The following is a 24,302-nucleotide window of genomic DNA, read 5'->3' as shown; positions in this document are numbered from 1 at the left end:
GCCGCCGCCTTCCCTACCCCCACAACCCCGCCAGGGTTCCCGCTGCCCCGAGGCTCCTTCCTCCACCAGCGCTGGCTCGCGTCCGCACCCCCGCTCGCCCCCGGCCCCGCCTCCGACTCCGGCTCCGCCCCGCCCCCGCCCGTCCCCTCCTCGCCCGGCCGCCCGCCTGGCCCCCTCCCCCGCCATGAAGAAGCTGTGGGTGAAGAAGCGTTTCCAGGTGAGGGCTCCGGGGGCGGGCGGCGCCGGGAGGGGGCAGGAAGAGCTGGGCGACCTGGAGGGAGGGCGGGTCACCGCAGCTGGGCCCTGGGGAAGGGGCGCTGGAGTCGCGCCTGCCCCGCCCCGGCCGCCGAGGCTGCCGGCCTGGCGAGGTCCGGGGGGGCTCCTGGCTCTGGGTTCTGAGCACGCAGCCCCCCTCCCCTCCCCTCCCCTCCCGGTGCGGAAGGGCACCCTCCCCATCGCCTGCATTACCCGCGACCACCCGGGGAGGTCTCCGAGCCGCCTTTGGCGTGGAGTGCCCACTGGCCTCTTGGCCACCCTGTCTCCTCTAGCCTCTCGCCAACCTGGGCGCTGGGCCCTGGCCCCTGCCCGGCTTGCCCCAGCCCCCCACTCTGGAGCCTTCCATCTTCCAGAGCTCCTGGAAGCCAGGCACAGGGATCCGCGCTGAGCTCAATAAATTCCCCAAGCCCTGCCCCGTCCTCGCGGACTCGGGCCTCCTTCCTGCATTCATGAGGCCCCGGCCCTCTGGGGAACCTTGCCCTCTGTCCCCCATCACCCTCCCCACCCTCTTGACACCCATCCCAAGGATCTGTCTTCTTATCGGCAGTAATCGGTGTCCTTCTCCCTCCGTCTCCCAGTCATCCAAGCAACCCCCCGCATCTCTTCCCTCATGTTAGTCAGTCCCCTATCCTGTCTCCTGGCCTCTGTCTCCCTGGGGTGGGGGCGGGGGGGGTGTCGCTCAGGTCCCCACTCTTGGGAGTCTCTCCATTTTGAGCCCCAGCATTTGACCTGCAGCCTTGCTGTCCTCTCTCTCTCCTTCCTCCCCTGCTCTTCCCCAGAGCCAAGCTGAGCCCCAGCTGGGAGGGCCGGCAGGCAAGGGAGAGTGGGGACAGTCACCATGGGGGCGGGGGAGGGGGGGAGGGCCACCTTGAGTTTTGGTCCATCCTCCCCCTCACACACACACTCTGGGCCCTGGGATGAATTTCTGTTTGATGTAGATGTCTGGACAGGAGGCATAGGGCTGTCGGGGGCGAGCCTGGCCCTCAACAAGTCATTCTGGCTTTTCTCTTTCAGAAAACCGGCCACTCCCGCCGGGCCTTTAGCCGCCTTACCCATGGTGCGTGGACTGTGGGCTTCCTGCTCTAACCCGTGCCCTGTCCTGCCCTTGGTCCATGTGCCTTCGTGAGGCGTCCAGGCCCTGAAGACAGCTCATGAGATGGGGGACCTCCCAACACACACGCACCCATACTCACCTGCCCACCCAAGAAGGCCCCCGTACCCTGCAGCTGAGAGAGGACCTAGCAAAGCAGGGGTGGGGGGGTCATACACACCCCACCGTGGGTTCACTTTTCTCCATCCATGGGGCCAAGTGGGGAGGAGCTCATAGCCGTGCTATGGCCACCAGCACGTGGCTCCTGCCTCATGGCACTCATAGAGAAACTGAGGCTCAGAAGCTGATCGAGTCTGGCAAAGTTAAATATATGCCCAGGAAACTTTGCTCCTGGCCTACCCACTGGGCATTTGTGAGGACCAATCAGCAGAAGAGAGAGGTGGGGGGGGAGGGCGCCTGTCCTACCATGACGCAGAGCAGAGGAGAGAGGGTGGTTTGGAAGAAGGGGCCAAAGCACAATGCCAATGTACTGGCAGGTGAGCCTGGCCCCTCATGGGGGGTGGCTGGGCTGAGCACAAGCAGGCATGTGTGTGCATATGTGTGCGTGTGTGTGACCAGCGAGTACACCAGTGAAAGTGCTGAGCGTACAGAATAACTGGGGTAGTGGGAATACCCAGGCAGAGCCCACGGGCTCCCAAGCCCTGGACTCCTTGGGAGCTTGCAGGCAGTCGAGGACTAGAGATGCTTTGCCCATCCCAGGGGCCCTCCTCCCCGGCCCCGGCCCCACAGGGCACCTCCGGGCACTGGGTACCCTGGTGCCCTCAGTGCCGCCCGCCCGCTGTGCCCTGCCCCACAAACGCTCTGATAACAGTCTGTCCCTGTCTCTCTTCTGCTGCTCCTATGGAAGCGAAGTTTTCCGCTCCTGCAGAAAGCAAAGTTACGGTAGGAAACTGGCTCCCGCCCTAGCCCTCCACTGCCCCTTCCTCCCCGCCCGACCCGGCCTCTCCTCACCCTGCCTCAGCTGCGCCCCGCCGTGTTCCGGCTGGCTCGGGGTGGAGGACAGGCTGGTCCTGCGGCTGGCCGAGTGCCCTGACAGGACGACTCTGAGGTGACTCCCTTTGCTCCTGGGGTGCAGGAACCCAGGATGCAGAGCCTTGGAACCTAGGGTCTTGTTATTTGGGGGGCTTCGTGGGAACTGAAGCTACCACTGACAGGGGAGGAGGGACAGGGGCTGAGGGTCATTCACGAAGTGGTCGGGAGGGCGGTGGCAGGTAGTTGAGGGCACTACCAGGGAGGCAGGGATGAGCAGCCAGGGGCCCGGAGATGGAGCCAGGGAGTTGGCATGAAGGGGTCACCCTGAGCAGCTCAGGATGGGCAGGGGGTGTGGGCAGCAAAAGAGAGGGGAAGGGAGGCGCCAGAGGCCCCGAGGTGGTGAGACGGAGCCTGCCGTGGGGGCGGCAGGAGCGACATGGGGAAGAGTTGGAGCGAGAGGGAGGAGGGCCCCGCCCACACAGACCCCTGTTTCCCCAGACTCGGAGACAGGTGAGGATGACATCAGCGATGTGCAGGGGACCCAGCGCCTGGAGCTTCGGGATGACAGGACCTTCAGCACCCCCACAGGTGAGCTCTTTGGGTGCTCACAGAGCAGGTGCAGGTGGGTGGGCCTCCCACGGGAGACGCCCGGGCTTCACCATGCTCCTTTCTCTAGGGGGCTCCGATACCCTGGTGGGCACCTCCCTGGACACGCCCCCGACCTCCGTGACAGGCACCTCCGAGGAGCAAGTGAGCTGGTGGGGCAGCGGGCAGACGGTCCTGGAGCAGGAAGTGGGCAGCAGGGGTGGCACCCGCCGCCCCCCGGGCAGCCCAAGGCAAGCACAGGCAGCCGGGGCCGGGCCACGGCACCTGGGGGTGGAGCCGCTGGTACGGGCGTCTCGAGCTAATCTGGTGGGCGCAAGCTGGGGGTCAGAGGATAGCCTTTCAGTGGCCAGTGACCTGTATGACAGCGCGTTCAGTCTGTACAGAGGACGGGCGCTCTCGATCCACGTGTAAGTAACGCTCCCCGTGGGCCTGTACGGTCCTCCCTCACCGTGCTGTCCTGTGCTGTCCCTCACGCTCCGTCAACGCCACCCCCCCCCCCCACCCGCCAGCACCATCCACCCTCCGTGCACTTCTCCACCCCTCATCGCTTCCAGCCCTGGCCACGGCTCTTCACTCCGTCTTCCCACACTGCTCCATCCGTCTCCTGTGCCATCACTACCCACGTCCTCCCACACCTCCTGTTCTGGCTCACCGTGCCACGTCCGTGGTCTCGGACCCCTCTGTGCCTTCCTCGTCTCCTCCAGTATCTCCACCTTCCCAGGGGCCCTCTCCTGCCTCGCCCATTCAGGCTCCAGTTGTCCCCAGGATCCCCCCCCCTCGGGGCCCCCTCCGTGCCTGCTGTCTCAGCAGCTGCTGCCTTTTCATCTCTCTGCACATTCCTGTTCCCATGTGGGCCTTTTTCTGGGAGGAACGGAACCACGGCAGCTCCCGGGAGAGCAGGAGAGAGCCAGGGAGCGAGAGCACAGCCAGGAGAGAGAAGAGAGCGAGGTGGTCAGGGGGCAGATGGGGCCAGGGGCCTGGGACAGCAGGAGGATGTGGGGTGTGGGGGAGGCAGGGGCCGGGGCAGGGAGGGATGGAGACAGGCGGCTGGGGTGGAGGCAGAGGGCTTGGAGTGCTGGAGGGGGGTGCCTGTGATGATGGAGTGGGAGACGCCGGCGGGTGGGGTTGAAGGTTGTTCTGGTAGGGGTGTTGAGGAGCAGAGGTGTTGCAGTGAGGCAGTAGAGCCATTTTTGGAGATTTGGGGATTGCCACGTACAGGAGGGAGTGCTGTGGTAGAAGAGGGGAGTGGCTGATCATGGAGGTTTTGGGGGGCACCTGGGGGGCCGGCAGGGGGCCTGATTTGTGATGGGTGTAAGTGTGTTGTGGGGGAGGTACCATCATGGAGAAGGAAGGGGCCTGGTGTGGAGAAGGTGGTGGGAGTAGCTGCCGGTGGGCAGAGGAGAGGCCTGGGCAGGGGCCAGGGAGGCTCCCTTGCTTTTTCTGATTGGCATTAACCAGGTGCTCCTGTGCCCTGGGCTTGCCTTTTCCTTTCCTGCCTCTCTTTGCCAGGCCCCAGCCGGAGCCTGGAGTTGCTATGGCAACTTCAGAGGAACCCATTTCCTTAGTGATGTCTGTGGTACAGAGGCTGGCCCGGAGCTCGAAACTGCTGGCAAGAGGCTTCCCCTTGCTGTCCCAGTTTCTCTCTATGCCTCACCCAGTTCCCAGAGGCCATTCCTCAGGGACTCTGCTGTCCCTCCCCCAGAGTCCGCTCTGCCTCTCTGCAGGTGGCTGGCTGAGGTCCCTCTCCCTCAGGGTACTGCGGGTCACCGTCCCCACCCTCTCACGCCCCCCACCCTCTCACGCCTGTCAGAGGTGGGCTCTGCAGTGGAGGTGGCTGGCCCAGCCTGAAACAGCCTCACAGTCAGGCACCCTTAGAATTTCTGCGTGTGGCCGGCACCCTATTCCCCCTCCCTTCTGTGCCGCCGGGGTCCCAGACGTTGTGGAGGGAATCAGGGCTCAGGAGTCAGACTCCCTGGGTTTTGGTCCCAGTGCCGACCATTTCCTGGCCCCTCCGCCTTGCTAAGGCCCTTGACCTCTTGAAGCCTCAGTCTCTTCGGCTGTAAATGGACCTACTGACAGTTCCTACCTCCGAGGATTGTAGGGAGGATTAAATGACTCAGTGATTTAAAGCACTTAGCACATGCCCGGCATACAGTAAGTCCTCAGTGAGCCATTTCATAACTTTTTATTAAGCCGTCTCTCGTGCGTCAGGTGTGCTGCTGACATCTCAGGTTCCTTTTCTTGCGAATCTTTGTTTGACGTGCTCCCCACGGTGGCCCAGGTGGGGGTGACTGAGGCCCAGCCCTTGGACCTCAGAGCTCTGTAGGTGAGCGGGCTACTCCGGGCTGACCAGCTCCTTCCGTCTCCGCTTCTCCCGCACTCCCGACTCGGGCCCACGCAGTAGTTATTTCTGAGCTGAGTTATTTCTGAGCATACCCCTTTGGGGAGCTTCTGTGCTTCTCCAGGGAATTCCAAGGACTCAGGTAACTTTCCCAGGGGCAGGACAAAGTTAAAGGCCTGTGCCGGGGGCAGTCTGCTGACCCGGAATGGGAACCGGGGTGTCCTGGTCTCCTACCCTAGGGACCCCAGCTACCACCTGCTGTGTCCTGTGGGTGCTGGACTCAGGTCTGAGCTGGCGTTAGGCCACCCGAGGGATGGGGCGTTGCTCTGGAGGGAAGGCTCAGGTTTGTGCCCGCCCTTCTGCTGTGAAGGGGGTCACGTCCTGCGGAGGACGGGCAGGGGGCAGGGCCCGGGCGGCCGCTGGGGGCAGGAATGAGTGGGAGGCTGCATTCCTGAGGGGGCCCCTCCCCCACCCTGCCCTTCTGCCCGCCATCACCACCTCATCCGTTGGGTCCGAAGCCTCATTCTTTTCTCTCCCACCGCTCCGTTTTGTTTCTGCTGTTTCCCAGCTTCCGGGGCTGGGGAGAGGGGGCTGGTCAGAGCCCCTGGGGCTGAGTCTGTACCTGGACCCAGTTCCTAGACCAGTCTTCTGGTGCCAGAGCCGCCGCCTCTCCCCAGCACAGCACCTGCTCTGGCTGCGGCTTCCTCTTTGGGGGGAGGGGGCGGAGGTCTGGCCCATGTCACCCCCAAGCCTTCCTAGCATGCCCCACTGCCAACTCCTGTCACGAGCTGAGGGTCTAGGAGAGGTGGCCCCCTGAATTCTCTGCCCTTCTTCGTCTCCGTTCCGCAGCAGCGTCCCTCAAAGCGGATTGCACAGGGAGGAGCCCGACCTTCAGCCTCCGCCGGCCAGCGAAGCCCCGCGTCGCCCCGCCCTACCGCCTCCCTCCAAATCCGCGCTGCTGCCCCCACCGTCCCCTCGGGTGGGTAAGCGGCCCCCACCGGGACCCAGCGCCCAGCCCCCGGCTACCCCCACGCCGCCCCGCCGGCGCACTAAGGAGCCGGCGCTGCCCGAAGACACCACCGCCGAAGAGAAGCGAGGGAAGAAGGCCAAGTCGTCGGGGCCCTCGCCAGCGGGCACCGCCGAGTCTCGGCCCCAGACACCTCTGAGCGAGGCGTCGGGCCGCCTGTCGGCGCTGGGCCGCTCGCCGCGGCTGGTGCGCGCCGGGTCCCGAATCCTGGACAAGCTGCAGTTCTTCGAGGAGCGACGGCGCAGCCTGGAGCGCAGCGATTCGCCGCCAGCGCCCCTGCGGCCCTGGGTGCCCCTGCGCAAGGCCCGCTCGCTGGAGCAGCCCAAGTCCCAGGATGGCGCCGCGTGGGGCTCGCCCGGGGCCTCTCAAGAGGAGCTGCGGGCGCCATCGGGCAGCGTGGCCGAACGGCGCCGCCTGTTCCAGCAGAAGGCTGCCTCGCTGGACGAGCGCACGCGGCAGCGCAGCCCGGCCTCCGAACTGGAGCTGCGCTTCGCGCAAGAGCTGGGCCGCATCCGCCGCTCCACGTCACGGGAGGAGCTGGTGCGCTCGCACGAGTCCCTGCTCGCCACGCTGCAGCGCGCCCCGTCCCCTCGAGAGCCCGGCGAGCCCCCGCTTTTCTCCCAGCCCTCCACCCCCAAGACCTCACGGGCAGTGAGCCCCGCCGCCACCCAGCCGACCCCTTCAAGCGCCGCGGGGAGGCCCGGGGACGAGCCGGGGAGGCCCCGGAGCCGCGGGCCGACAGGCAGGACAGAGCTGGGGGAAGGCCCGCAGCAGGAGGTTAGGCGCCGGGACCAGTTCCCACTAACCCGGGGCAGAACCATCCAGGAGAGCCGGAGCCCCGTGCCGCCCGCCGCCCCAGCCGATACCCCCGAAGCCAGGACGAAAGCCCCACCGGGTCGGAAGAGGGAGCCCCCGGCTCAAGCCGTGCGCTTCCTGCCTTGGGCCACGCCGGGCCCGGAGGGCGCTGCTGTGCCCCAGATCTTGGAGAAGAACCGGGCGGGGCCTGAGGCGGAGAAGAGGCTGCGCAGAGGGCCGGAGGAGGATGGTCCCTGGGGGCCCTGGGACCGCCGAGGGACTCGTAGCCAGGGCAGAGGTCGTAGGGCCCGGCCCACCTCGCCTGAGCTCGGTAAGGCCTCCACAAGCACCAGGAAGGTGCTGGGACCTGGGTGGGAGGGCTTTTGGGGAGCGCCAGGCTGCTAGGCAGTTGCAAGGGTGTGGTTTCCCAGGGAAAGCATGGACCCAAGCTCAAGCTGAGTGAAGGGTGATGTGCTAAAACCTGCCTGCTGGTGAGGCAGAGTGTGTGTGTGTGTGTTTTAGGGAGGTGGGGTGGAGCCCGGGAGTGAGCAGAAACCTGGAGCCCAGACGTCTGATGTAGGCAACCCCCACCCCCACCCCGCCACCACCACCATGGGTCCAGCGGCCTGCTGGTTTGCTGGGCCAGGTACCTAATGGTGATGGAAGGCACTGGTGGAAATCAAAGGAGCCCCTCAGTGGGGGAAGAGATGGAAGCCTACCTCACTAAATAATGTGTTAGGTCCCTGTTACAGGCAAGCTTCGGACCAGCCAACTCTCATTTCTGCCCTCGCCATCCTGGTACCCTCCCCTGACCCATCTGTGGCCCCTAAGATCCGACCCAGCCTTCCTTTCTAGCCACCTCGCTCCCATCCTCAAGCCCCTGCATTGCTGAGCTGACCGCGGTCCCAGGCCAGCCTGTGTGTGGTCTCCCAGTCTTCCTGTGGGTACTGGGCACAGCTGGACTGCCCCTGCCTTTAACTCTGCTTGTCCTGAGCACCAGCTTGGGCCCCACTCCTGGCCAGAGGCAGAGGAAGCCATCCGTCTCTCGCTCCCACCCCTTGCTGCTCCCTCAGGCCAGAGGCCCCTACTGGCTGCTCTCCGGAGACCCTGTGCATGCCTTTTTCATTGCACTTACTACCCTGCATTTTTTTTTCAGCAGAATTACTTTATTTTTCGTGTAAGTGTTATAGCCTCAAGGCCCTGCTCTACATTCTACCAGCCACCATCGTTGCATACTCACAGCCCTGTCCGAGGCATTGTGTTAGCTGGGCACTTAGGGCTGTTATTTTAACTGAATCTGTGAGCTCCCTTTGCAAGATACTGGGTATTGTTTATCAGCTCCATCTCACAGATAACGAAACTGAGGTGCAGAGAGGTTATCTCGTTTGCCGAAGTTCACGCGGCTGGAAGACAGCATGACTGAGATTCTCACTGCTCGTTTGGCACTGCGCGTTATCTAGCGTGCAGACGGCCGGAGTTGGAGATACCCAGAGGGGTCTCTTTGTGTGGTCAAGTGTCCTGTAAGCAGGGACCACACCTTATTTCCTGTTGTATCCCTGGTGCCAAACAGAGCTTAGTTTGCAGTCGGGGCAGCATTCTTGTCTGATGAATGGACCAAATCCAAGCTGATTTCCATGAGACCTCACAGGGGCTGGCTGGCGGCCCCACCTGCCACTCCCTCTTGTGAATCGGCGGCGTCACTAGCGTGACACTAGACCACGCGCTGCCCTGTGATTCCACTGTCATTGTTTACGTCTCAGGTTGCTCTCAGCTTGTCTTCTGTGTGGAAGCCTGTCCCCTCTTGTGCCCCCACCATGCCTCGCACGGGCCTGGCCTACCATCCCCGCCTGCTGGGTGGTGTAAAGACCCAGCGCAGCGCCTGCCTTCCTCCAGAAACAACGCTGCGGCTGAGGCTGAAGAGCAGCCAAACTGACGTGGGGTCTCAGCTGCCCTGTCCCGCTTGAGAACCCCCCTTCTGTCTTCCTTTCTGCCCTGTCTCAGCACATTCAGGAGCAAGACCTTTTGCTCCCCACCCCCCACCTTCTAGAAGCCCCTCTTTCTGGGCTTGGATGTCCAAGATTTGGGGCTGCCATCACACACTCTCCCCCGGAGTCCCCCCCCCCCCCCGTAGGGACCATGTCCCTTTACCCTGCCTGCTGTGTCTCTGGCAGAGTCTTCGGATGACTCGTACGTGTCTGCTGGAGAGGAGCCCCTGGAAGCCCCCGTGTTTGAGATCCCCCTGCAGGACGCGGTGGTGGCCCCAGGCGGGGACGTGCTGCTCAAGTGTATCATCACCGCCAACCCCCCTCCCCAAGGTGAGCTCCAGGGTTGGGGCCTGGCTATGAAGGTCGAGACAGGGAGGGGTGGGGGGGGAGAGGGGAGATCCTCCACTGCCCGGGGCTGGCCTGACTCCTGTGCGTGTGTCAGAGCTTTCCCAGAATTCCCTGAGAGCGGGGCGGGCAGGCCTGGGCTCCTGTGAGGGAGGGGAGTCCTCCGAATTCCCCAGGGTGGGGAGAGGAGTGGTTTGGTTTCTGTGTGGGGTGGGGGGAGATCTGTCCCAGCGGGCCCCTGTGGGCCATGGCCACGCGGTCACCCTGCTGCTTTCCCACAGTGTCCTGGCAGAAGGATGGGTCCCCACTGCGCAGTGATGGCCACCTCCTCGTCCGGGCCGAGGGCGAGCGGCACACCCTGCTGCTCCGGGAGGCGCGGACAGCCGATGCCGGGAACTACACGGCGACCGCTACCAACGAGCTGGGCCAGGCCAGCTGTGCGGCCACGCTGGCCGTGAGACCCGGTAGGCAGGCTGCGGGCCCCAGGGCCGGGCGGGGCGCGCAGGGACCCTTCCCTGTGGGGCCAGCCTCCCTTCCCGCTCCCAGCCGGAGCTCGACTTGCAGCCCGTGTGCACAGCCTGTCCTGTCCTGTCCTGGCCGCTGCTGTGGCGGAAGCATTTTAAATGGCCTTGGCTTCAGGGCAAAGGCCAGATTCCTAAGGCATACACCAGGGCGGCCAAGTCCTGAAGTCACTGAAATTTGTCTTCAGACATCATGTCAATGCCGTCCGTTCGGGGCATTTTCCCGAACAGGGTCCTGTGGGGAAAGCAAATTATCTGTGAGCCTCTGAGAAAAAGACTCTCCCAGCTCAAAGGGCTTAGAAGCCATCAGGAACCTCCCGAGGATGTTTTTTATTCTCTAGAACAGTCCCCGTGCCCCCCTTAAAAGAGAAGCTTTTAAGTGCTCCCCTCCCTCCCCTGCTCCTTCTGAGGAACCCAGAGTTCCAAAGAGGGGGCCACTGAGACCACTTCGTGAGAGCTGGTGGTGGCTGAGGCCGCCGTGTTTTCTATTTTTGTGCAAGTCCTCTCTGGGGGTTGGACGACTTCCTTTGGGTTTAAGCCCAGTTTCTTTCAGGTTCAGGGTAGGACTGGACCGGTGTCCACGTACATGGCCAGTTCCACTCATTCAGGTCTCTGGGCCTGACCGTGTGCTGACCCTAGGCCGTGGGGGTGGGGGAAGAGGAGACCGGGGAAGGGGCATGCAAGGAAAAGATGCAGGTCCAACCCCGGAGGAGATTCCCGCTAGTGATGACCCTGGGTCAGAGGGCTGAGGTGGGAGGAAAGTGCAGGGCAGATGAGTCCCGTACCGAGGACAGCCAGACAGCCAGACAGCCAGACGGCTGGTCAGTGTGGTGGGGTGTTGGGCTGGGAGGCACCAGGGCCCCGAAGGAGGCTGGGGCTCGGACCAGCAGTGGGAGGGGCGGGGCACGCCAGGAGTGGGAAGGGCAGACGCTGTCCTGGCCCTTCCTTTCGCCCAGCCCTGCCTGCAGGTGACAAGACAACAGAGCCTGTCCTGCTGTGGTCCCAGGGCCTGAGCACCTTCCCGGCCAGGGAGTTCTGACTGGTGTCTGACCTGAGTCCGGGTCTTGGCTTTAGATCCTTTTGTTTTTACTTGTCTGGCTTTGCAGGAGGGTAGGTCTTAGCTTACAGACCCGCCCCCGCCGGGAGCCCAGGCTCTAGGCTCTCTCCTCCCCCCACCCTCGATGAATCAGACCTGTTCCTCCCGCTGCCCTCCCTCCCTCCTTCCTTCACCTCTGGGATCTGGCTTCTGACTCAGCTCCCGGCACCACTCGGGGGGCCCAGGTTCAGCTCCAGGTCTCCGGTCATTACCTGGCTTGGACTGAGATTTGGCAAGGAGTTGAGGTGGGGGGGGGTGCCCCAGCACTGGCTTGGGGCCATGTGGGAGCCTTTTAAGGTTGGGAAGGTGGCTTGGGGCAAGGCGGCTGTCAGCGCTTGACTGGGAGTTCTGTCTTTGCCCGCTAAACCTCCCTGCATTTCGGTTTCCTCATTTGTAAACCAGAGATAATTATACTGTTCGCAGCAAAGAAAGCAAATGTGTGAACAAGCTTTATGAACTGTAAAGCTGTAGACAAATGTTAGTTGTTAGCATTATTAAGTGGCACTGGTGTGCGCAGGAGCTCAGGTTTCCACGAGGCTCCGGGAAGCTGTCTTTTCCTCTCCTTCCCTTTCTTCAGGCTGTTCGTGCCTTGGGATCGCCTCCCCGCCCTGGCCAGGCCCGCACCCCAGCCCCCTCCTGTTTCCCAGCCTGCCATAGCATCTCTGTGCTGCCTCCACTCTGGGGGAGCCGGGCTTTGCACCCAGAGAGCAGCTCCCGAAAGTGAGGCTGGTCCAGGGCTCCAGGGCCTGAGGGGCAGGCACGTGGGTCCAGACTCAGCTCTTGTGGAGGAAGCAGACTTTCTTACCCTACAAGGCTCTGTCTGGTCCAGAGCTGCTGGGTGGAGGCCAGTGGACTGAGGAGCAGCAAGCGTGGGTGGAACCGATGGGTGGCAAAGACATTTGGCAAAAGCCAGGGTCCCAGGCCTGGAGTCAGTAGGGGGTGAGGGGGTGGGGCGAGGGAAGGGTGTTAGGCGGTGCAGCTCTGGGTGGGATAGGACCCGGTTGAGGGAGGAAGTGTGTAGTGTCTTGTGCGAAGAGGCCTTGTGAAACCACTCCCTTTTCTGGCTCCTCATCGACCCCATTGGTAACCAGGACTGGCTACCCAGTGCCCTCTTGGGGCGCACACAGGACCTGCTTTTGAGGGCCCAGAAATCTCAGTTCCTGGTTGGGAGCCACTCGAACAGGGAATCAGTAACTAGAGCACGTAGTTACCCTGGTGCTATAGTTCGGGGGGAGGGCGGCGGGGATGGTCTGTCCTTACCAGCTCTGACGGCCCCACCCAGCCCTGGACCCCTCCCTGCCTGCCTCGCCCCACCGAGTGACCACCGAGACCACAGCTGAGCTCCCAAAGGGTGTGTGATTGTTGGGGCAGGGGGTTGGAGGGTGTGAGAAGTGCGCTTAACTGAAGCCAAGCATTCCGCAGCTGCCCACGGCCACCACGCAGGCCTTTATTGAGTACCAACGGGGTGCCACCTCTCGGAGCAGGGCCCTGTGTTCGGAGAGCACCATGCACTCCTTCCCGTCCCCTTCACATCTCTCCCCTTCCTTGACCTACCTCACACACCACGGACAGGGGACCCTTGAACGACTCGGGGGTCAGGGTCACTACCGCCGTTGTGGCAGTAGAAAGTCCAGGTTTAGCTTAGTTGGCCCTACACGCAGGCGGGTGCCCAACCGCCAGTTGACCCTCAGACAACGCGGGTTCGAACTGCTTGGATCAATTGGAAAAAATCCATTGCAGTTCAAACCCCAGCTGTTCAGGGTCAGCTGTGTATCTCTCAGAGGGTCATGACAGGTGGTGACATTCCCGATTTATGGACCAGAAGATGGAAACATGGAGTGTGAAGGGACACAGAGCTAGCACAAGGCCAGCACCTTTACTTATTAGCGCTTCTGATCTGCCCAGGAACGCTATAAGCACCGGGGGGGCTGAGATGCCCCCCTGGGGAGCAGACAGACCTAGCGTCATGGCGGGCGGACATGCCAGGGCCGGTTAGCATTTCTGGAGTGCCTCGTATGCCCTGGGGCCTGTGCTGACTGGGTTCTCGCATTTAATCCACCCTGTAAGGTAGGTCCTGGGATTGTGCCCATCCTACAGATCAGGAAACTGAGACCTGGAAGGCTTTAGCAAAGTGTCCTGGAGTAGCACTGACCGACAGAACTCTCTGTGATGATAGAAATATTGTGTATGTGTACGGTCCAGTGTGGCAGCCACTAGCCACATGTGGCTGTCAAGCACTTGAAATGTGGCTAGCGCAGCTAAAGAGCTGACTTTTTCATTTCATTCTATTTCAATTAATGCACATTTGAACAGACTCCAGGGCTATTTAATATACATTGAAATAAACTCAGCTGTAGTAGGAGCTGAGGGCCAGGGGGAAGCCGAGTGATGATTCGGAGCCCTGTCCCTGGACCTCCCAAGTCTACACTCCCAGCCCCTGCACCACGCTGTCCCCCTTTCTCTGCTCTGAAGAGGGAGGGTCAGGGTTCAGGTGGAACTGTGCGCATGAGCTCGTTAGGGCAGGGGTGGAGGCCGAGACTGCGCTGCCTCCTGCGGGTGGGTCAGACCTGGGGTTTTCTTTCCGTCCTCACTTGACCTCTGCCCCCCTCCCCCCGCACCATGGCTGTGGTCCTGCTTTGCTTCCCTGCACGCCCGGCGCGCACACAGTCGGCTCACCCACCCAGGGCTCTGTGGTCAGGAGCGAGGGAGCCGTGGGTGGCTCCCTGTGCCACCCTGCTGCCTTCAGTCCTCCCCCCAAGCACAGGTTTCATGTCTTTGAGCTCCAGGTTCTAGCATTTCCCAGTAGAGACCTTGGCCGCCTCACTTCATCTGGCCACCACTGTGTTGTCCTCTGTGCAGCAGGGATCGTTGTAGCTCCTGGGCTGCGTTCCCGGTAAAATGCGTGACGCCCTGTGGGGCTGAGGATTTAGCTAAGGACACGTGGGTCAGGGGCTAGGGCTCGTCAAGGCTCGTTTTGGTCCCGTCTGTATGATGGCACTGTCACAACAGAAAGGAAGTCGTTGGGGGAGGTCAGGAATGTAAAAGGGAAGGGAGGAATCACAGCTCTGCTACCTGCCCCGGGCTCCTCCTGGCCCCGGCAGGCTCTCGCCTGTGAGGCCCGCGGCTGCCTGTGGAGGGGGTCTTGGAACGCCGCACGGCCCTGTCGTCCCTCCTTGGTGGGGTTTGGGCAGCATCTAGAAAAACAGGTGGTCTCGCTACTAGACTCAGCCCTCCCCCCCCACTCCTGTCCCCCAGAAACAGGTCTGCCTCCCAGCAGGTGTTCCCCCGGGGCTACTGCCTGAGGGTTGGGGGCCATTGCTCACGCCTGTCAGAGGAGTGGAGCCCTGATTTTCTGTGGGTGCCAGTGCTTCCTCTGACAGGGAGCAATCCCAAATAATCCCCTGTAAGGAATTAACCACTTGCGTGCTTCAGTCAGGCTGACCATGTGCATGAAGGGCCGTCTGCTCCTTTGTCCTTTTTTTTTAAGATTTTATTTATTTATTTTTAGAGAGGGAAGGGAGGGAGAGAGAGAGAGAGAGAAACATCAATGTGCGGTTGCTGGGGGTCATGGCCTGCAACCCAGGCATGTACCCTGACTGGGAATCGAACCTGCGACACTTTGGTTCGCAGCCCACGCTCAATCCACTGAGCCACGCCAGCCAGGGCTTCCCTTGTCCATTTTTAAAGCCCAAACGGAAACATTCTCAGCACCACTCTTCTCCTTGTGCCTCGTTTCCACGGTGAGGCGACCGCCGCAGGCATTGAATGCCGCCGCCTGTGGAGGAGCCCGCGGAGACAGTGTGGGTGGACGGGCAGCTGCGCATGGCCAGGCTGAGTACCGGGCTGTTAACCTGCAGCACGTGACGCCCTTCCTCAGACACCCAGAGGAGCTCCCCGAGCCCTCAGAGCGAAGGCCGCACGGCAGAAGCTGGCCTCCTCCGTCTGGACCCGAGGAGGACCTGAGGGCGGCTGCAGGCAGCTGAGGCAGCGGGAGGGACCTGCCCTGACCGTGTCCCGTCCCCTCTCTTTCTTCTTTGCCTACTTCTGTAGCTGGAAGGGTTGAGCTACAGTTCTCTGCACATGCTTTCTGCCCTTGAACATTCGCTCATGTGGTTTCCTCTTCCAGGGTCGCTTTTGTCTGCTTAAACTAAACTCTTAATTTTAACACCACCCCTTCCTTCCGTCTCCCCTTCTTCCCCAAGCCAAAAGGAATGTTCTCCTCCCTGCGCTCCTGTGGCCTTACTGCCTCTCTCTTGCCGCCGTATTCCTGCTTGCTGTTATAGTCGTGCGTATGTGTAGCTGTCATCCCTATCAGCCAGAAGGCTCCTGAGGTTATGGCCATGCTTTGGCTACTCTTAGCCCTTGCGGCCATACCTGGAGGCCCCCCTGGACAGTGTGGGGCTGTGTGTGAGCTGGCAGTGGCGGGGGGGGGGGCGGCGGTAGAGGTTTCCATGACTTTCCAAGCCCCTGGAGCAGCTTGGGTAACACGCAGAGGCTGGGTGAGACACACATCTGCAAAGGGCAGCAAGGCTCTGCCTGAGAGTGGAGGTGGGGACACCGAGGAGGCCATGGAGCATCGGCGTCACCTTGAGAACGCGTTAGAGATGCACATTATCGGGCGCAGCCCAGACCTGCTGAATCAGGGGCTCCGGGCGGGTCCCAGCAACCTGTGTCTGCCCTCTGGGTGGTTCTGGTGAATGGTGAATTTGAGGATCACTGGCATAGAGTTAGGGATCTTGTGCAGGTGGGAGGCAGGTGGCAGAGTTGGAAGCATGTGGGGTGTGGGGGCAGACCTCCCAGGTTCAGAGTCCTGAGCTGAGCTGGGTGGCTACCTCTTCCCCTGCCCTTTAGGAGGGGGGGGTCATATAGGTCCCTAATCTTTCACATATAAGAACCAACTGGATGCTTTTGCAAATGCAGTTTCCTGATTCCCCCCCCCCCCCATTTCTGAAAATCTAACTTTTTAGGTCAGCATAAGGCCCAGGAAGTTATAGTTTAAACAGGCTCTCAGGTGGTCCTGATGTGGGTGGTCCAAGGGCCTTCCTGAGAAGCCCTGATGGAGAGAGCCTTTTGTAACACCTTTCATGCAGGTGGCTGTGACTGTGTCTGTCGCAGGAGCACCTCAGGGGGTGCTGGTCTGGGGAGGGGGCTCCTCCACGTAGGGGCTCGCACTGCCAGCACTTTCACCCAGTGAGTCCGACCCGGGAGCCGTGTGGAAGGCCAGGCGCCTGCGCAGAGCCAGCGTGGTCTGCGGTGGTGGCTGCGTGAGGGCAGCACCTGCGTGGTGGGTGTACGTACATCTCAGGTTGGGGGGATACCTGCTCCCCCCTCCCTGGCTAGTGTAACTGTGTTTCCCGTAGTGAGGCCTGGCCTTGTGGGTGGACTGGGGTTAGGATGTAGGGACCCACTACAAGGGGGGGTCCCATGAAAAGTGGGGTGGCACTAGAGCCCGGTGTGGAACCTGAGAGGATTTGGGACCTGGAGACAGAGCTCCCTGTCAGCCTCCTTGTCCGCAGTTTTGGGGGGTATGTAAGGGTGGGGGCCATAGCCTTGTTTCAGAGAGGCCTAGTTCTGCCCCCTCTGTAGCCAGAGCCTCCTTCCTACCTGGGCTGCTCTCACAGCCCCCTTTCTGAGGGGCTCGAAGGACTGCTTAGCTTGGCTACAGGATGCTCCCAGGGTGCTATTCCCGTAGCCACCACCAGGGGTCTCTGGGGATCCCCGCAAACTTTGCCCATCTGCTTTAATCTTTGCTGTCCCTCCCTGGGCCAGGAGTCAGCGCTGTCCAACCTGGAGGTGGCTCAGGAAGTCACCAGGATCTACGGGGGTTGGGGGGGGTGCCCGCCACCAGGAGTCACGGCTGTGATCTCAGCATCAGCTAGGGGCAATCCCCGAGCAGATGCTCACCAAGTCGCCATTCTGACTTCCTTCCCCACCCCCACCTCAGGACAGCCAGCCTGAATGGTGCTCCCCCCTCTTTCTTCACTGGCGTTGATAGGAAACACAGGTCATAGCTTGGGAATGTGGCCCTGGGCAGGGGTGACAGGAGGAGGGAGGACATGTGACTTCTCAACAGCTCCTCTGCTCCTGCTCTGTGTCCAAGCCCCTTCCTCAGCCCAGTGCAGATGGGTGCTGGTTGTGAGGAGTCACGGGAGGGGGGGGCAGCCCCCGCCTCCTGACTGTCGGCCCCTTACGGGGTGAAGCACAACTGCCAGCGGGTGGTGCCAGCAGGAGCAGCGTTGGGCTCAGGCCCAGGGCGTGCGGTAGCTGCTGCATGCAAGGCAGGGGTGGGGTTCTGGGCCTGCACAGGTAGAGGGGCTGTCTCTGAGAAGCAGGCTGAAGGTCCTGGCTGGTCCCCGATTCTCAGCACCGGTGGCAACGGGGTGTGTGGCCTGGCTCTGTACGTTGGGGGTCTTGGTGGTTCGGTCAGAGCAAGGGGCATCAGAGAGGCTATTTGCCTTTCTTGCCTCCTCTGGTGGACACACGGAGACGAATGGATCAGGGCAAGTGGCTCGGATGCCGCAGTGCAGCGCCACCCCCATTTTTTCCTGGGGACCGAGGCCCTGACGCTTTGAATTGAGGCGCTGCTGAGGGGGCTTTGTGCTTGTCAGGGTCCAGAAGCTGTAAGGAGAGAAAAGGCAGAGCTGCTGCTTGGGAATGAGCAGGGTGGCTAAATACAGCCCGGCTGCCTCCGTCCCTCCCCGCTCCTCCCCCTCCACTCCAGGCCCAGGCTGCTTGTGGTCTCAGCAAGCACCACCTCCTCAGCCAGCTGCCTGCCTGCCACCAGGCCTGTCCCCTCCAGGCCAGCCCCCGCCGCCTCCTTCCCCTCTGTGGGCTCCCTCCCCTCCCCCAGGACCTCCTGCGGTGCCTCAGCAGGGTCAGCCAGTGAGTGGGGCTGGGCAGGCCGTGCTCTTCGCTCCCTAGGGAGCCTGGTGGGGTGGGTAGTGGGCAGGCAGCAGAAGGGCCCGGTGCCAGGGCCGAGCCTTCGGGACAGGCACGGGCTGGGGTTCGTGTGCAGAGTCTCGCGGTGAGTTGGGGTGCAACACTGTGGGGGGCTGGACCACAGGGGCTTGGGGTGGGGGAACTGGGAGGAGGGGCCAGGGGGCTGTGGCAGATTCATGTCTGTATTTGGCAGTCGGCTAGGAGCCAGCTCAGTGAGGCTGGGCCACTGGCCAGTTGCAGGGGAGGGCGTCAGGGCCCTGGGGACACCCCTCCCCCAAAGACACGCTGGTGCCCCCTCCTCTTCCCCAGGCTGAGCTGCCTTTCTCTGTGGATGACTCCAACTCTGCTTTCCCATCCCCCAAGAGTTTTGGGGTCCATGCTTCAGGGCTGGAGCCAACAGGTGCCCTGGGGTATCTGGGGCAGGAAGCTGAGAAGGGAGAGGGGGAAGGGCAGGCTGGACAGTGTTAGCTCATTGGCCCTGGCACTGAGGTCAGGATGGGGCTCGTCTGAGGTGTGTGTTCCTCTGCACCAGACCCAGCTCACCCAAGAGACAGGGGTCCTGGCATCGGGGGTCCTGAGATGTGAACCGCCTGCATTAGGAGCCTGTGATTCTGTGCCAGGAATGTGGGTTCAGGCCCCAGTGGGATTCCAAGTGTCCCACGAGGCCCAGGAGTGGCCCCTCTGCTGCCTGAGTCCTGGGCCCCTCTCTGTGGTTCCCCCAACTCAGGAGGACTGGCAGGCTCAGTGTTGGGAGAGTTGGGGACAGAAACACCGGCAAGGTCACAGAGCAAGCGAGGGGAAGGGAAGTGCAGGGACCGTCTCACCTCTTGGACGCCGCGTTTCAGACCTTCTCAGGTCCTTGACCCTCGGGCCCATCCGTTCAGCTCCCTCAGTCCCCCTGCCCCCTTCCCCTTCTGGCGTCTCTCTGAGTGCCCTGTCTGCCCTCCGTCTCTGTTGCAGGTGGGTCCACATCCCCTTTCAGCAGCCCCATCACCTCTGACGAGGAGTACCTGAGTCCCCCAGAGGAGTTCCCGGAGCCTGGGGAGACCTGGCCCCGGAGCCCCACCATGAAGCTGAGTCCCAGCCAGAACCGCCGCTCCTCAGACACTGGCTCCAAGGCGCCCCCCACCTTCAAGGTCAGACCCCTGAGCCCAGCCTCAGCCCCCTGGCTACCTCCATTCTTCCGTGCGGCCTCTTGTTTTCAGGGCCACACCGGGCTCCAGTACCGCCTGGAGCTCGGCCCCGTTAACCCTGTGTACCCAGAGCCAGCCTCAGCCAGCCTGGGGTGGGAGAGGCCTCTGCCCCAGACCCCCCACCCCCAGGAGCTAAAGCAGAGCCCTGATACTCTGGGGTCCCCTTCAGGTCTCCCTCATGGACCAGTCAGTAAGAGAAGGCCAAGACGTCACGATGAGCATTCGAGTGCAGGGGGAGCCCAAGCCAGTCGTCTCCTGGTGAGTAGCAGCCCCTAACCACCGCCTGCCAGCTGCCCTGACTCCAGCCCGGGTCCTGTGAGACCGGGCTCTGGGTGGAGGGGAGCGGGCCCTTTGCAACCTCCCCATGATCTGCCGGGGGGTGGGCACATCCCAGTGCAGTGGTGTCACTCCCCGCAACCTGCCCCTGCCTCTGCTTGGGGTTCCTCCTTGAGGGAGGGGTCAGGGAACGAATGGTCTCCTGTCTGTCCCCTTGGGGTGAATAGCCCGGAGCCACCTCGCCGCTGAGAAGGCTGCCCCCCACCCCCACCCCTCGACGGCAGGCTGAGCTTCGAGGCCTGCCCTGCGCCCAGCCCTGGGCCCGGCCCAGATGGGAGCATTTGCCTCTGAGCTGCCAGAGCCCGGAGTCGAATGCGGGCCTCCTCTGCCATCGTGGGGGGTGGCCCTGGGACTTCTATTGGTTTGCTTGGGTCTTTTTATTGGATTGGTCTGGTTTCCATTTGTAATTGATTGTCTCGTCCCCAGTGTGATTTCTTCACATTGTAAGTTATTCCACGTCCCTTTTAGAAAGTGGGAAAGCTGCCGTTCATTCTAAGTAAATAAAAATGAAACACGAGGAAACTTCAGAGCCGTCACGAGCCGAGCCACACGGCCCTGCTCTAAGCGCAGTCGGGTTCCTAGAGCGGGGAGACCCCGGTGGGCGGCCGTGGTCTGGAAGTTCCCGGTGAAGGCGGGATGACAGGGTCAGAGTGAAACCCTCGCCTGTAGTTCAGGGGTGCCCGTGGGCAGCGGGACGGACCTGGGGAGGGGACACGTGACTTGCAGGGAGGAGGAGCGGCCTACGTGGGTTGGTCTGTCCCCCACGTCCCCTGGACATGCAGGGAAGGACCCTGGGCCCCGGGGCTGAGTGCTCGCCCCTCTGCCAGGCTGAGAAACCGCCAGCCCGTGCGCCCGGACCAGCGGCGCTTCGCGGAGGAGGCAGAGGGCGGGCTGTGCCGCCTGCGGATCCTGGCCGCGGAGCGGGGCGACGCCGGCTTCTACACCTGCAAAGCCGTGAACGAGTACGGCGCGCGGCAGTGCGAGGCCCGCCTGGAGGTGCGAGGTGAGTGCCTCCCGCTCTCCGTGAACCCCCCAACCCGGCCCGGCCTCGTTCCTGCCCAGCTGCCGGCTTCATGGGGCGAGGGCCTCAGAGATCCCCAGGTTTAGCTGCTTACGTGGTAGCTGAGTCAGCTGAGGTCCAGAGAGGGGAAGTGACTTGCCCAGGCCACACGGCAGATTGCTCAGTGCTCGGCTCACTACGCAGTGCTGCCCTCCCCCACACGCAGTCACGCCTGCCCCTGACGCCAGCCGCCAGCCGGAGACCTGCTTCCCGCACCGGCCACCCTCTCGCTGCACTCCCCTGAGCCTTTGTCGCCCTGCCCTTCCCAGGCCCCCGCCTCACACCCACGCCCCTCTCTCCCACTGCCCCTGGGCCCCCATCTCATCGCTGTGCAGACTCTCTTGTGGTTGGGAGTGGCGGTGGGGAGTGTCTGATAGTTGGACCCGTTCGGAGGGGCCCTTGGGGTGATGGAGCATCTCGGGGACCCCAGGGGTGCCAGGGTGAGCAGAGCTGTGCAGTGTGCAGAGAGGGCTGGGTCCCAGAGCCAGGGATCGGGGCAGGGGACCTTTCGGGCATCCAGAAGGCAGGCCCTAGCCAGGCTGCCCCGGGGGGCTGGTGCTTTTCCTTCCCGGGACTGGCTGCTTACTCCTCCTTTCGCCTCCTCCTTCCCCGTGGGCAGTTCAGGGCTGGGGACCCCTCCTCCGCCACCTTCCCACCCTTGCTGGCAGAGGCCCGCTCTGGGAGCTCCCAGGATTCCCCCAGACCCCCGCTGGAGCCTGGCCCCTAGCAGTCGTGACCGCCTGCGCTGGGCCTCGCCAGCCTCGGTCCCCCGGCCCCAGCCCTGAGCCTCCTGCTCCCAAGGCTGCTGCCTCCTCCTCAGTCTCTGAGTGCGTCCACACCCACCCGACCCTCATCCCCACAGCCCGGCCCCTACTCCCCGGCCTGCTCCTTCCCCTCCAGGGTCTGGTTCTGCCCTGCTTCTCCGTGTTAACCCGTGTTTTGGTGCTTCTCTCTCCTTGGGATTCCTCCCCACGTCTCTCAGGTTTTTGGGGTGCTCCTGACACCTGCGAATGAATGCCTTCCCCCCGCCCCACCGGGTGCCCAGGCCTCTGCCTGCCCAGAAAACCCAGAGACCCGGCCTCTGGCTGGCTGCCCGCCCCGCACCCCAGGGTCGCTCTGTGGGGAGCCAAACGAGCAGTGCCACCCGGCAGTTTGAGAGGCGGCTGTCCGCGGGGCGGGGGAGGGGCTAGCCAGGCCGCGTGCGTGCCCGTGTGTGCGTGTGCCGCACTAACCTGCCGCTTGCTGACTGAGGTTTTTGTCTGTACACAGGCGAGTGAGCTCAGGGGGCCGCCTGCGCTCCCCCCGCTGCCCTCCGAGCCGCACCCCTGTCTCAGGCACCTCTCGGACCTCGCTGTGTTTCACTGCCTCCTGCCTGGACCCTGTTCCAGCCCCCACCCCCCCTCCCCCGTGCAGCGTCCTGGGATAGCCGTGGGCCCCTGTGGACCCCTCCCCCCAAGTGGACACATGGCTGGGCAGGCCGGGAGCCCCCACATGGACTGAGTGCCAGGAAGGGGTGCCCATGAGGAGTATCAGCACCCCCTCCCAGTCTCCCCCCCGCAGGGGAGCACCCAGAGAGCGCATGTGCTGCCACCGCTGCAGGCCCTGTCTGTCCGTCCGTTCGTCTGTCTGTGTGTCTGTGACAGTCAGGGAAGGGTGCCTCCGAGCTGGCGTGGGGTCAGGCAGAGGGGGAGAGACTGGGCACAGCGCCCACAAGATGGAGGGGCCCCGAGGGGCGGGGACTGCTGGCCAGGGGCCCCTGGAAGTCGGGGCGGAGCACTGACCATTCCAGAAACGGGGTTCACGCGGCACAATGCTTCGTTTCACGAGAGACCAAAAGCCAGAGGCCCCCAGCCCTGCGCTGATCAGGAGGCCTGGCCAGGTCCTGGCTGCGGGCAGGGGCAGGGCCATCTGGGGCTCTCTCTTCACCGTCTGGGTCCGAGAGGCTCTGTCTGGGCAGGAGAGGGTTAGCCAGACTCGGCGCAGGAGAAGGGACCTACTGTAGAGGGTGTGGAGATATTCAGAGATACCTGTTTCTTAGTTCAAATAAAGTCCAGTTTGTACCCAGCCTGTGTGCTGTTTTTTTTTTCCCCCGCCGCCGTCTCGATCCCTCCGTGGCCCTCGGTGGCCCCGTCCTTGACTCCTTCGGCTTCCCTTGAGCCCCCTCTCTCCGGCCCAGCTGGGGTGGCCATCCTGGGGCCAGGCCCGGGACCTCCTTGCTGCCCTGGTCGGCCGGGCGGGCGGGCTTTCCCTCCGTCTCCAAAGGAACAAAATGCATCTTTCTCTCTGTGTCTGTCTCTCTGTGCGTGTGTGTCTCCCTCGCCCTGTGTGTGTCTCTGCTCCGTGTGTGCCCCCCACGGCCGCGCCCCCCAGCACACCCCGAGAGCCGGTCCCTGGCCGTGCTGGCCCCCCTGCAGGACGTGGATGTGGGGGCCGGGGAAATGGCGCTGTTTGAGTGCCTGGTGGCCGGTCCTGCCGACGTGGAGGTGGACTGGCTGTGCCGCGGCCGCCTGCTGCAGCCCGCACTGCTCAAATGCAAGATGCATTTCGATGGCCGGAAGTGCAAGCTGCTGCTCACCTCTGTGCACGAGGACGACAGCGGCGTCTACACCTGCAAGCTCAGCACGGCCAAAGGTAACTGCCCGCTTGGGCCCTGGGGCTTCCTCGGGCGCCTGCGAGCTGGAGGGAGGGGGCTGGGCATGAAGGGGCCAGGTGCAGAGTAAGGTGGGCTCCGTCTCCTGGGGCGAGTGGTGGGTGGGCAGTGGTGCAGTGCACTTGCCTCGGTGACGCCAGCACTTGGAGCAGCACCTGGCACAAAGGACCCCCCGTGGGAGCCCCTCTGCTGAGGTACGGCAGACACACCTGGACGTGGGCTCCCGTTCTCACCCTGCCGCATACCGGCCGCACGACTGTGGACGAGTCGCTCCACCTCTCCGAGCTTAGACTATTCATCTGTAAAAAAGGATCATGATAATGTCTAGCTAGGGGATCAGCAGGATTAATGAGATAATGACTGCAGAGAACAAAGCACAGCACCTGGCGAAGGGTGCCACCTAATAAATGTCAGCCGTTATGATTATTAATGCCATCTCTGACCTGGTGCCCATCCTCACTGGAAGAGCAGAGACAATGCCTCACCAGGCTGTGGTAATGAGCACCTGAGGTGACCCTGGAGGGACTCTGGAGGCAGGGAAGACCCTGGTCAGCGTTAGGGGCTGCACCTTCCCCAGGAAGACTGTGGGGCAGCGGGAATGGGGCAGAGGGGTGTATGCTCTGGGCCTGGGGTGGGTGGGAGGGAGTGCGGGCAGCACCCAGGTGCGGAGGAGAATTCCAAGGGGAAGGGAAAGGGATATAGAGGAGGAAAGGGGCTTGGCTTCTGGGCTCCTTCTGTTGCTGAGCTGAGCGTCATCCTGGGTGGGCAGGGTGAGCACAGGAGGGGGAGGGCCAGGCCAGGGCCCTGGACACCCATCGTATCCCCAGCCACCATGGCAGCCTGCTGCCACCCTGGCCGACTTGCAGCCCACCGAGAAGGCCTGGTCTTTGGATCGTGCTCACTGCCTCGCTCCGGCCCCATGCCCAGGGAGCTTGCTGGGCTCTGCCCGAGCTCCAGCTCCTGACCCCGCCCCCTTCCCACCCAGCGTGAGGGCAGCACCTGTGGGTCGGGGTGGCTGGGGTTCCGAGGCCTTTCTTGCCCCAGTGCCG

The 24,302-nt window shown here is 63.0% G+C and overlaps 1 protein-coding gene across 6 annotated transcripts in view; it reads left to right on the top strand.

The window, feature by feature from the left end:
• SPEG (striated muscle enriched protein kinase) overlaps positions 1-24,302 on the top strand; it is a 56,908-nt gene that overhangs the window by 6,802 nt on the left and 25,804 nt on the right. The window contains exons 1-12 of one of the 6 annotated variants that reach the window (XM_045851881.1): positions 158-217; positions 1,291-1,333; positions 2,240-2,269; positions 2,858-2,947; positions 3,036-3,372; positions 6,156-7,459; positions 9,300-9,443; positions 9,740-9,922; positions 18,975-19,150; positions 19,377-19,465; positions 20,371-20,546; positions 22,974-23,234. In XM_045851881.1, the coding sequence (XP_045707837.1) occupies positions 185-217; positions 1,291-1,333; positions 2,240-2,269; positions 2,858-2,947; positions 3,036-3,372; positions 6,156-7,459; positions 9,300-9,443; positions 9,740-9,922; positions 18,975-19,150; positions 19,377-19,465; positions 20,371-20,546; positions 22,974-23,234 (2,866 nt within the window). In that variant the 5' untranslated portion in view covers positions 158-184. Of the gene's footprint in view, positions 1-157; positions 218-1,290; positions 1,334-2,239; positions 2,270-2,857; positions 2,948-3,035; positions 3,373-6,155; positions 7,460-9,299; positions 9,444-9,739; positions 9,923-17,911; positions 18,100-18,974; positions 19,151-19,376; positions 19,466-20,370; positions 20,547-21,872; positions 22,669-22,973; positions 23,235-24,302 lie in introns of those variants that run through there. The other 5 variants (XM_045851887.1, XM_045851878.1, XM_045851875.1 and 2 more) reach the window with 5 other exon arrangements.

The sequence above is a fragment of the Phyllostomus hastatus genome, unplaced genomic scaffold (assembly GCF_019186645.2).
Source record: "Phyllostomus hastatus isolate PE091 unplaced genomic scaffold, TTU_PhHast_1.1 phas_contig_137, whole genome shotgun sequence".
Classification (NCBI taxonomy): Eukaryota; Metazoa; Chordata; class Mammalia; order Chiroptera; family Phyllostomidae; genus Phyllostomus; species Phyllostomus hastatus.
The sequence above is the reverse complement of the archived record's forward strand: the minus strand, read 5'-3'. Positions and strand labels throughout refer to the sequence as shown.